This window comes from Mytilus edulis, chromosome 9 (genome assembly GCF_963676685.1).
Source record: "Mytilus edulis chromosome 9, xbMytEdul2.2, whole genome shotgun sequence".
Classification (NCBI taxonomy): Eukaryota; Metazoa; Mollusca; class Bivalvia; order Mytilida; family Mytilidae; genus Mytilus; species Mytilus edulis.
This window is the reverse complement of record NC_092352.1, coordinates 66,135,183-66,148,846: the sequence shown is the minus strand read 5'-3', so window position 1 is coordinate 66,148,846 and position 13,664 is coordinate 66,135,183. Positions and strand designations below refer to the sequence as shown.

At 31.9% G+C, this 13,664-nt stretch overlaps 1 protein-coding gene across 2 annotated transcripts in view; it reads right to left on the bottom strand.

The window, feature by feature from the left end:
• LOC139488826 (annexin A7-like) overlaps positions 1-13,664 on the bottom strand; it is a 34,922-nt gene that overhangs the window by 15,671 nt on the left and 5,587 nt on the right. The window contains exons 3-5 of one of the 2 annotated variants that reach the window (XM_071274763.1): positions 5,298-5,601; positions 4,076-4,105; positions 2,499-2,528 (exon numbers count right to left, since the gene is read on the bottom strand). In XM_071274763.1, the coding sequence (XP_071130864.1) occupies positions 2,499-2,528; positions 4,076-4,105; positions 5,298-5,601 (364 nt within the window). The remainder of the gene's footprint in view (positions 1-2,498; positions 2,529-4,075; positions 4,106-5,297; positions 5,602-13,664) is intronic. The other variant, XM_071274764.1, reaches the window with a different exon arrangement.

Sequence of the window (13,664 nt, the reverse complement as noted above, 5' to 3'; positions counted from 1 at the left end):
TTGGGTGAAAAAATAACTTATGCTTTGGTGTTTTTTCATTTCTTTGACTAAATGATTCTTGCATAAAAATAACATATTTTGCAGTAGTGCATATAGAATAAAAAGGTAGATTATGATTAACATGGGAAATGTTGGGCTCTTTTCAATAAGTCTTGTCTTGAATCTAGAATTTCTCTTGGAAACTAATTATCACTGACTCTTTATCAATTTAAACCAGTGCTTTGTCCAATAATTGGGACATATGAACTTTCATTTCAACATTATTGAACCAGAAATCACTTTGGTCACATTCAGAACTGTATATGTTGCATTTTGATACGCAACTAAATTATTGTTTATTTTATGATAAATATATAACAATCAGTAATAAATTATAATAATAAAAAAAATATTTAAACAAAAGCTGCGAATGTCATGACTATGTTCCTTCAACATTTTTTTGCAATTACAATGTTTCATAATAATAAGCATGCTATATCACAATTCTTCCATCTTGTTATTATTTCCTCTCCCATTCATGATTTAAAACATTATAACTAGCATTAGGCACTATTCTATTTCAAGGATCATCAGTAAGGTGGCCTTTGGAAGCCTGTAAATAAAAAAGAAAGAACTGATTTCAGAGATCATCTTGTAAGAAATGGGAGTTATCATCCATTTTACTGGATTATCATTTTGTAAAAATTAAAAGATGAAGTTTTCAAGGATTTTGTAAAAAAAAAATGAAAGAAAAACAGTCTTAAAGTTAATGCGATTACTAAATCTGTACTTTAATATTCAATATTTTAAAAAAAATCTTTATCATTTAGTTCATTTCATTATTTTAATCAAAAATAGAAAATGTAAACAGTTCAAACTGAATAGTTTCATTTTAATCAAATCATTATCAAGTTTTGAAAGATAATTTTATACCTTATAAATTGCAATCTCATTATATTTTGAAACAACTATATGTGAATACACATATAACCAATTGATATATAAATATTGTATTCTCTATTTATTAATCTCATTCTGATGATCCCTAAACACAGATTTTCCTTTTTCAAGTCTATAACTTGAACAGAGTTGCCTCCCTTATGGATAAATGAACTTGAATTAAATCAACTATCAATTTTTCCTATAGTTTAAACAATAAAAGAGGTATGTGAATGAGTATATAGCCTTGCATGATTCCAGTCCTAAATGGACCCAATTAAATGTAACCAATTACAGTAATTGATAGTATTACTGATAAAGGATTTTTTGCAGTTAAATCTAGTACATGTACTAACTAATAATGATCAAAATACCATTGACAAGTTCTGGTACTGTGATTAATTTCTTTGTTATTTTTACAGATTTTATCGATTACTTTCATACAATCTGCTCATTAAGAAAAATAAGAAATCAAATATATAATAATTTGTAATTCAATATAGTATGTGAAAAATGTCATTTGACATTAAGCAACAGGCAACTCTGTTAAATATGTGAACTAAATGCAATGATTATCTTATACATGCACATGCAAAAAAGTGACCGATTATATATTAAATGTCACTGAGGCATAATTTTGTATAATGAAGTTAAACAAGCAAGGTGTTAACCTGTTGTAATTTTCTAAAGACCCTTTTATTGAATATTTTTAACCAATACCCTGTCTTTACTTCATCCAGGTAAAATGTTTGGTTTGGAATGTTATAATTCATATGAGGACTTCCTGTCTGGTCAAGTTTACAAGGATATATAAAAAGTATCTCTACATCTAGGAAAATTTTATGTAATACTGACCTTTAAATAATGATTTATCATTGACCACACAGAAATATTCCTAAGTGTTTTTTAAACATAGCAGTTATGGGTGAGTTATTATTTTTAATTTTAAATTATATTTAACTAATTTAAACTACATTTTTTTGTAGCTGGCAACACTGTTGTCTTCAAATGTTCTTATCACAGAAAATTTTGTGTTTCTTTTTCCATTGCCAACTATCTGTATATACATTGTATTTCCAAACATTAGGCATGAGTACATAAGGAAGGAATTAACATAGAAACATGGCTGATATCTATTAAATTGTGTTTCAAATTGTTCATCTTTCACAAGATTTGATTTAAAAAAAAATTGAATTGTGTTTTAAATAAATGTCTAGTGATATTGTACATACATTCTTACAATTTGCCCTCTGTTAAGGGTAAATTAACAATAATATCTGACAGTTCAAAAAGCTAAATTATGTATGGTATTTTCTAAGGGTATAAAGCAGGAGATATTTTTACATGCATCATGATAATGATAATTGGGGAAGTTTTATGCATACATGTTGTTGTTTTTGTCTGTGACCTTTCATTAAAAAAAACTATGATAAATTTATCTAAACTTTTGAAGAAACCAGTACTTTTTTCAATATTAATTTATTTAAAATTCATTTGACAATTTCATTATCATGTATGCAAATATGCCAAGGCTGAAAATAAAACTACACTAAACAGTTCTTAGACCAAGATTTACTGACCTCCAGGATTGTAACCTGCAGCAGGAAGTCCTATAAAATAAGGTGAGGGGGTTTATAATTCTGATAAATTTGGTACAAGGTAGATCAATGAATCATACTTCTTCCCGTGTTGAAATTTACCTATGATCAAGATGATTGATGTTTAATGTATCACCCAAAATATATTGTTGTACTGAAAATAAAAAAAAAACAAAAAATCTACCAAAAAACAAGCAAAACTATTTCAGTCTTTGAGGAGACATATTCCCCTCTAACATATTAACAGAAATTTTATTGTGTTATATGAACATTCTCAATAGTGTTCTACAAGACTTAAGGGTCAAAAGTTTTGTCAATATCATGTCTTTTGGGACCAAGTACGCTTACAAGAGACCACACACTGAAATATAAAGCAAGTTGGATTACCTCCCTTTAGCACAAGAGACCACACACTGCAATTTTGAAATATAAAGCAAGTTGGATTATCTCCCTTTAGCACAAGAGACCACACACTGCAATTTTGAAATGTAAAGCAAGTTGGATTATCTCCCTTTAGCACAAGAGACCACACACTGCAATTTTGAAATATAAAGCAAGTTGGATTATCTCCCTTCAGCACAAGAGACCACACACTTCAATTTTGAAATATAAAGCCAGTTGGATTATCTCTCTTTAGCACTAGAGACCACACACTGCAATTTTGTAATCTAAAGCAAGTTGGATTTTCTCCCTTTAGCACAAGAGACCACACACTGCAATTATGAAATATAAAGCAAGTTGGATTATCTCCCTTTAGCCAAGAGACCACACACTGCAATTTTGAAATATAAAGCCAGTTGGATTATCTCCCTTTAGCACAAGAGACCACACACTGCAATTTTGAAATCTAAAGCAAGCTGGATTATCTCCCTTTAGCACAAGAGACCACACACTGCAATTTTGAAATATAAAGCCAGTTAGATTATCTCCCTTTAGCACAAGAGACCAAACACTGCAAATTTGAAATAAGTTGGATTATCTTTCTTAAGCATGAAGATGAAGGATTTTGTTCATTAAAACATGCATATCCTCAGGTAGTACCCTACAATATCCGTTAAGTTATTTAGATGGTGCGAGAGACTTTTACCAATTATTACAACATTGAAGTAAGTACATTTAATTATTTATCTGTCAACATGTTGGAACAAGACTTATATAAAAATGTATGCACATTCTCATATAAGGTTTCTACAACTGTGTTATATTTCATCAATATCTGTCAAGCCATTTAGAAGGAGTCATGTTTAAAAAGGAACATGGTCGGACAGAGAGACAAAGTGTTCCTACAATACACCCCCCCCCCCCTCCCCATTTGCTGGGATACAAAAAAATACTATGAAAGAGAGGCAGGTTTTTTTTTGTAATCTGAGGCTTTAGAAATATAGATAATAGTTTTCTAGAATCAACTTTTTAAGGAACCATCTGTTCTTCATAATCAGTCCTGCAAAATTTCATTTTTTTTTTTTCATTTTCATGCATTTTCAAACTTGGCACTCATAAATCTGTCCCTTTCTTCACCACAAAATATTTATAACTAAGGTAAACTTAGATAAACTTACCTCCTGGATTATAACCTGCTGGTGGTGGAGCTGTAAATAAAAAGTGTCATTATATAAGTAATCTTATATATATACTTTAATCTATTGAGGCAGCAATATACATGATATATACTGATCTCAATTTTTTTTCAGTCTGTTCAGTTTGAATATTTATTAGAAAGGGGACAGATATTTATTATTTATTATTATTCTATGAGTATCTGATCTTTATGAAACTAAATTACAAAGGCTTTTTAAAATTAAAACAGAAGCATGAATTTGTCCATAGTACACAGACACCCCACTCTCACTATCATTTTCTATGTTCAGTGGACTGTAAAATTTGGGTCAAAACTCTAATTTGCCATTAAAATATAGAAAGATCATTTCATAGGGAAGATACACCAAATATAGAGTACATGTTCCATTTTTTTTTTTATAAAAAATGTATCTGAGAAAAGAACCTAACCATGAAATCACAACATAACCCAATTAACCATGAAATTGAGGTCATTGTCATATGACTCTAGCCATATGGACATGTACACCTTACCCTAAATAAAAGATAACATGTTGCTTACAGTACAACTGTATCTAAAATATATATTTGACCATGACAGTTGAGAAACTTCAGAACACAATGCAACTGAACATGTAGTATAAAGTATTCAGGTCATCTACCTCTTAAAATAAAGAAAACAGGAATGTGTCTAAAGTACACAGATGTCCCACTTTCACTATCCTTTTCCATGTTGCATGGACTGTGAAATTGGGTAATAATCTAATTTGACATTAAAATTAGAAAGATTATACTATAAATAACATATGTACTAAGTTCAAGTTGATTGGACTTCAGCTTCATCAAAAACTACCTTGACCAAAAACTTTAACTTGAAACTCCCACTTTCATTTTCTATGTTCAGTGGACTGTGAAATTATGTTCAAAAGTCTAATTTTAAATTAGAAAGATCATATCATAGGGAACAAGTGTACTAAGTTTCATGTTGATTGGACTTCAGCTTGACCAAAAACTTTCACCTGAACGGACGCACAGACGAACGGATGAACGAACAGACTAACGGAGCCACAGACCAGAAAACATAATGCCCCTCTACTGTCGTAGGTGGGGCATAAATATGTAAAATATTTATTCTGGCACAGCCATCTCTGCTAAATAAGCATGTCTAGGTCTCATTTTTTGTGAGTTTCATCAATGGTGAGAAAAAATATATTTAAAACTTACGTTGAAAACCCTGCTGAGGATAGCCTCCAGCTGCTGGGTAAGATGGGTTTGGAGCTTGTGGATAAGCTCCTCCTGCTGGGTAACCACTAGGTGGTGGAGCATAGCCTCCAGCTGGTTGAGCAAATCCTCCTGGCGGTGGAGCATAGCCACCAGCTGGCATACCTCCTGGGTAACCCTGTGCTGGTGGTGGAACTGCTCCTGTAGGATAACCTGGGTATCCAGGCTGTGCTGGTGGTGGAACTGCTCCTGTAGGATAACCTGGGTATCCAGGCTGTGCAGGATAACCTTTGCCATGATGTCCTGCCTAAAAATGATAAAACATAAGTTGGTCACAAATGAAAATGGTGTTCCTTCATATAACTTATTGTCTATGTTTCCAAAACAAATTTAAAGTTCTAAAATACTTACAGATATGTATTATCCCTTTATAAGCTATTTCTTACAATTAAATAAATTAACCTATTTCATTTTTCTAGCATACCCCTAACATTTGAATTTAACATTAAAGCACTGTCTACTTTTCCACTTAAGGAGGCTCAAGGGTATAAAATTTTCAGAAAAAAATTAAACATTTGTTTTTCATTGCAAATTTTATTTATTACCTTAAGTAGTTGTTACTTTATCATATGGTACAAAAATCATTCAACAAAATCAATTTGTTTTGGCTCAAGATTATTTTTAAATGTAGATATCATTGAACCAGTGGACCCCTGAACAGTTGGGGCTAGTATGGACACAACATTCAAACTGGATACAGCTCTGAATTTGGATTGTGATTAAATAGTTGACACAGCATAGGTTTCTGACACAGAATGAATGTGGTCTAACGAACTTAAAATGTTTGTTTTTTTTGCTTTTGAGCAATTCACTATGCTGTTGATTATTAATCCTTTGATATTTGAAGAAATTTTCTTTTTCATTTCTGAAATCTGAAATAGAAAAAATGAAACCCTACCAATTTTTGTTCACCTCCCCCTTTCCCTTATTCCAAAAATGATCTCAATTCAAATTTCTAATGGAGTTTTCAACAATAACTACTCATTTAAAGTCATAAGAAACCTCAAATTAAAAAAAAATAATGCATATGTTTTTTATAACTCAATGGATAGTTTTCATTATAAAACTTATGTACATAAACTTTTTTCTGAAGAAAATACTTTAATTCATTCATATTTAGAAGAAGTTTACTTTATTTTAATTGCTTCCTGGAAGCAATTCCCCCGACATATTTTCTGTATGCAAAGTGACCTCAGTGTGACCAATCTCGTAAAAATCCGGTGATCGCAATACGCATGGATGTCCTTAAAATAAACTATAAATCTGAATTTACATGTTAAACACGTGCTCAATTTCCATGCTTTTTTGTTGATTTTTTGTTGATTGTTGACAAACAGGTGACAATCTTTAAACTTTGGCTTCAAACACGAACTTTAATTACCTGCCATATTTTCACAACAACACTGACCGATTGAAAAAAAAATTGATGATTATACGAAATTTATGCGAAAAAAATGAAAAATTCTTGAACAGAAGACACATAAATAATGTTTGTATGCATTGGTTCAAGAATTGGAAGAACATTATTTTTCACTGGTCACTCGTTTCTTATGACTTTAACTACAGCATAAAATATAAAATGTCATACAGTCATGATTTAAGTTGATTTGACTACTATTCTGGACAAAGAAAGATAACTCCAATGCAACATTTTATATTGGCAAATTTCCAATGAAGTTCATTGAACTAAAGTTTTTGGCAAATTTCCAATGGAATTTATTAATAACAAAGTTTTTGGCAAATTTCCAATATACACTATCTAAGAGCAATTTAGGTGAGCTATCAAAATGAGTTTCAATTACAAACCTTATACTGCTTTTAAATTATGTTTTGTACTTAAGTAATTGTCCATTAACCTGGAAACCCTTTTCCCCCTTTTTTGCACCTAATTCTTTAACGGTTGAGCCATAACTCCTAAAGACAATTCTTACCATCCCTTTGTGGTATTCCAATATCCAAAATCTAAATACATGGATAGATTCATCTTATCAAGGAACCCCAAGAATTCAATTTGCTGATGAAATCAAATAAAGTTCAATTTTGGACCCTTTAGGGACGACATCAAAAGTTCAATGTAGGATAAAAAACTTAATTCATATAGTTTTTTCGCTGACCCCCCTACCCCCCTTCTTAACTTAATTTGGGAAAAATTGATTTACCTATATGGGTATATGTAAAATCGATTTTAGATTAACAAAACTTTCAGCTATGTTGACCCCCCACCCACCCACCCCCAAACTATTCGATTTAAGTTTTTTATCCTACATCAATCTTTTGATGTCGTCCCTTACACCTAAATGTGGACCAATTTTATAACAGGTCCTAAATATTAAAAATCTAAATACATGGTTAGATTCAGCATATTGAAGAACCCCATATGTTGAATTTTTGTTGAAATCAAACAAAGTTTAATTTTGAACCCCAATTTGGACCAACTTGAAAACTGGGCCCATAATAAAACAAGAGTGCACACGCTGAAATGTCTCGCCTTCTATACTAATCATTGATATTATGTTGATAGTCCTAAGTATAAAGCTTTATTACAACTGTCTCATAAACTTAACATTAACCTAGATAACTAAACAAAGACCAATGAACCATGAAAATGAGGTCAAGCTCAGATGAACCATGCCAGGCAGACATGTACAGCAGGGCTCGACATTAACGCTTGTCTGATTGTCCGCTACCAGAGGTAAAAAGGGGCGGACAAGTAAAACCCCAGTAGAGCTTGTCCGATGGGACAAGTAAAATAATCTGTAGAAAATAATTTAAATCCCACTCTGATGATCAAACGAAATTCGTTAATCAATAAGGTTTTAAAAATGTTATTTAATTTGACCTGTTATGGTGTAACACCACTAATTCAGGCCCGGCCAGAAAGCACATACCAGAAAGTAGTACATATTTAACACAAAATAGTTCCTACGCATGGACATAACTTTCAATATATTTAGAATATTTTATTAATTTTGGTATCAAATGAAAGCTGCATGACTGGTGATCATTTCAGAACAATTGTTGACTGATAAATTTGAATAATAAAAAAATGGCATGAAATTTAAAAAGGAGGGTACATTTTGCCTTTTTGTCAGATCGGAAGTACCTGTTTTGGTACATCCGAAGTTCCGGGAACCAGTTCTTTCTTATATGCAATGTAAGGTATGTTGATTTTTTCAGTACAGGACACCAGAAGGTGTTGCTTTGACATGCAATGATTGTCACTTGATTTGAACTTAAGATAAAAGAGCTGTGACCACTCGAAATTGAGGAATTTAACATAGAAAGCAATGGGGCCATTAATTAGTGGTGTACTTCCTATTACAGAGAATCACCCGAAATCCAATTTTTAGAAGTTGTACCTATTCCAATGAAAATAAGTCCAATTTGATGTAAGAATCATGTTTAATCATCTTTTTTGGTCAACCGTCCTGCTTATGGGAAATTTAAGCTCTTAAATTGGCATACTCAAGTATGTTAGCCTTTTATGGTCATACAGCATGCATGCAGTTAAGACTTGACTCCAAGTTCTTATTCTTGCATTTTTTCTGATTGAAATCAATAAAACAAGTATTTTATGACTTGTATATGGAACAAAATAGCTCTTGGTCAAAATAATCTTATGATTTTTCAAGTTTTTTTGTTTTTCTTATGGTAGCCTTTTACAATCAAGGCAAATGGTACATACTCATATAAGAATTCTAAAATCTCACTGTACATGCAATTTTGAACCAGTTTAGCAAGTTATCTAGCTGAGAGATATATAAATTGCTCTTATTAATCTATGTTTTACCACAGAATTATGGTATATACAAAAAAAAAGCCCTTTTCCAGTTTCAAGAAAAAAGGGGGGATAATTTCTCATTTATGTCTTAAGTTTTAACTGATATATTTTTATTTAATGAAGAACCTCTAATACAAATATGACTATTAGTAAGCACATAGCTTTCCTATTAATAGAAATTAATAAATAAAACAATAATATTGAGAATAAAAAAGGTATATTGGCCAATGGTAATATCCATATGCAGTTTTCTTTGAATAACCCATATGTTACTACCAGTCCAATTTGAGCTTAAAATTAATAAAATAGTATTTGGACTAAAGCTTTATATGTTTTTATTGCTTGAAATAGATCATAGAATGAAATAAAGTAATGCTCAATATAGCAAGTTTGGTTCTGTTATAGGTGTAACACCACTAATTCAGGCCCGGCCAGAAAGCACATACCAGAAAGTAGTACATATTTAACACAAAATAGTTCCTACGCATGGACATAACTTTCAATATATTTAGAATATTTTATTAATTTTGGTATCAAATGAAAGCTGCATGACTGGTGATCATTTCAGAACAATTGTTGACTGATAAATTTGAATAATAAAAAAATGGCATGAAATTTAAAAAGGAGGGTACATTTTGCCTTTTTGTCAGATCGGAAGTACCTGTTTTGGTACATCCGAAGTTCCGGGAACCAGTTCTTTCTTATATGCAATGTAAGGTATGTTGATTTTTTCAGTACAGGACACCAGAAGGTGTTGCTTTGACATGCAATGATTGTCACTTGATTTGAACTTAAGATAAAAGAGCTGTGACCACTCGAAATTGAGGAATTTAACATAGAAAGCAATGGGGCCATTAATTAGTGGTGTACTTCCTTATAAGATTACAAAATCAATCGATAATAAATTTAAACTGTTGTCTTGTCATATACTTCGGCATAGAAAAAACACATTCTGTAAACGTAAACCAGTCATCGACACTCTTACTACTGAATCTTCCTCCGATCATTTAGAACAACCTCCAGTGGAGAAACTTTATCAGTGATGCGCTTTAAAGATACGGAACTCAGCTTTGAGATTAAAATAACAATATTGACTGAAACGAACATTTTATAAACAAACCCCTTCGATACAAACATGGACTTACCTTAACAAAATTTGGTTTCACTACATCTGGGAAAAAGAAAAAAACAAAAGACGAAGAAGAGTATAAAGAAAGGAAGAAAGAATACGAGCTTAAAAGACAGAGGACGTATTTACCGAGCTGGGAAGAGGAATTCCTTGGGTTAAAAAATGCTGTTCATACGGACGATGATGGCCGGGAAGGTTGACGAGTCAAAATCAAAATCTATGATATGCCAAACGTGTAACAACTATCCTGATTTAGCAGATAGAAATTGCACTATGTTCATAGGAACAAGTGCTTTCAGAAAAGATACATTAGTTGCTCACAAACTCAGTCTTCAATCACTGGTGGTCAAGTGAAAGACAGAAAAGACCAGGCTTCAACCCTCATGAGTTTAGAGGATTGAGAGCACTACCAGATCCTGACATGGAACAGACTCACTCTGATGATGACATTGATGACAACTACATAATTAGAACCCTTTTGACTAAATGCAGTAGCCATTTTTGACTAGGATGTCACTAGATAATAAATATATAAACTATAACTGTTATATTCTTTTATTTCACTTTGTGCAAGCCATTAACATAAAAATTAACTATATTTTTAAAAGAAAAAAAAAGTTCACAATTATTTTTCGGACAAGTAAAATTCCATTCGGACAAGTTCATTTTGGTTAGTACTTGTCCTACAGGACAAGTTAAAAAAAAAGTTATTGTAGAGGCCTGTACAGCTAACAATGCTTCTATACAACATATATAGTTGACCTATTACTTATAGTTTAAGAAAAATAGACCAAAACACAAAAACTTAACACTGTGCAATGAACCGTGAAAATGAGGTCACGGTCAAAGAAACCTGCACTACTGACATAAACATCATAAAATATTTCCATACACCAAATATAGTTGACCTATGGCATATAGTATTAGAAAATTCGTAAGGGTTCCACGGAACCCGGTGTCTCGCCTACTTTTTCTGTTAATCGCAGACTCAACAAAAATGAGGAAAAACATCAATAAAAATTTCCCTCACAATACTGTCTTTTGATTGAAAGAAGCTTCCAAGTTTGGTAAAAAAAATCCAGGATAGTTTATGAATCTAATAAATGTTTTATAAACTTTAACTGCAGACTGTATGTAATGTTAACTGGAAGAAAAACTAAGTCCATTTATAAGTAAAATACGGAAAAAGTGATTTTTTTTTTTACAAAATTTACTTCTGAATAATATCTTATGATCAGAAATAAGCTTTTGTCTAAGTTTGGTAGAAATCCAGGATAGTTTAAGAACATTATAAAATTTTAAAAACTTTAACCACAAAGTCCATTTATAAGTGAAATACGGAAAAGTGGAAATTTATTTTTACAAAATTTTCTTCTTGATACTATCTTATGATCATAAACAAGCTTCTGTCCAAGTTTGGTACAAATCAAGGATAGTTTATGAAAGTTATTAAAATTTTAAAAAACTTTAACCACAGAGTGAATGTAATGTTTCCTCGCAGAAAAAACTAAGTCCATTTATAAGTAAAATACGGAAAAGTGGAAATTTATTTTCACAACATTTTCTTCTTGATACCATCTTATGATCATAAACAAGCTTCTGTCCTAGTTTGGTACATATCAAGGATAGTTTATGAAAGTTATTAAAATTTTAAAAACTTTAACCACAGAGTGAATGTAATGTTTCCTCGCAGAAAAACTAAGTCCATTTATAAGTAAAATACGAAAAAAATGGAATTTTATTTTTACAAAATTTACTTCTGGATACTTTCTTATGATCATAAACAAGCTTCTGTCCAAGTTTGGTAGAAATTCAGTATAGTTTAAGAAAGTTATTAAAATTTCAAAAACTTTAACCACAGAGTGAATATTTGTGGACGCCGCCGACGACGACGCCGACGACGACGGAATGTAGGATCGCTTAGTCTCGCTTTTTCGACTAAAGTCGAAGGCTCGACAATAAAAAGACCAAAACTCAAAAACTTGACTTTTACCATTGAACCATGAAAATGAGGTCAAGGGCACATGACATCTGCCCGCTAGACATGTACACCTCACAATCATTCCATACAACAAATATAGTAGACCTATTGCATATAGTATGAAAAAAACAGACCAAAACACAAAAATTTAACTATAACCACTGAACCATGAAAATGAGGTCAAGGTCAGATGACACCTGCCAGTTGGACATGTACACCTTACAGTCCTTCAATACACTGAATATACTAGCCCTATTGCTTATAGTATCTGAGATATGGACTTGACCACCAAAACTTAACCTTGTTCACTGATCCATGAAATTAGGTCGAGGTCAAGTGAAAACTGTCTGACAGACATGAGGACCTTGCAAGGTACGCACATATCAAATATAGTTATCCTATTACTTATAATAAGAGAGAATTCAACATTACAAAAAATCTGAACTTTTTTTTCAAGTGGTCACTGAACCATGAAAATGAGGTCAAGGACATTGGACATGTGACTGACGGAAACTTCGTAACATGAGGCATCTATCTACAAAGTATGAAGCATCCAGGTCTTCCACCTTCTAAAATATAAAGCTTTTAAGAAGTTAGCTAACACCGCCGCCGCCGCCACCGCCGGATCACTATCCCTATGTCGAGCTTTCTGCAACAAAAGTTGCAGGCTCGACAAAAAACTAAGTACATGTTTAGATTCAGCATATCAAAGAACCCCAAGAATTCAATTTTAGTTATAATCAAACTAAGTTTAATTTTGGACCCTTTGGACCTTAATGTAGACCAATTTGAAAACGGGACCAAAAATTAAGAATCTACATACACAGTTAGATTCGGCATATCAAATTTTAAAGAACCCCAATAGTTAATTTTTGATGAAATCAAACAAAGTTTAATTTTGGATCCTTCTGGCCCCTAATTCTTAAACTGTTGGGACCAAAACACCCAAAATCAATCCCAACCTTCCTTTTATGGTCATAAAACTTGTGTTTAAATTTCATAGATTTCTATTTACTTTTACTAAAGTTAGAATGCAAAAACCAAATGTCTTCGGACAACAATGACGACGACGCCAACGTGATACCAATTCAATATACATCCAAAAATTTTTCATTTTTGCAGTTGTATAAAAAGCTCCAAATTATCTCCCTTTGATGCAAAAATGCCAGTTTTTGGCATTAAAATTGAAATATCTTTTTTAACTCATCGGTGACCTATATTTTTTATTATAAGTTTCAAATAAGCTGTACTTAAACTAAACTATTGTAAATTTTGAGCAATATCTGTAATTAAGTTCTTTTATTATTTCCATATTACCCTTATTTCTCCTATTAGTTCAACAGAAAAAAGGCACCTTTACAAAAATGTGTGCTTCTTTCGAAGGCAGATTGTGAGCGTAAATGAACCGTGACCCCATTT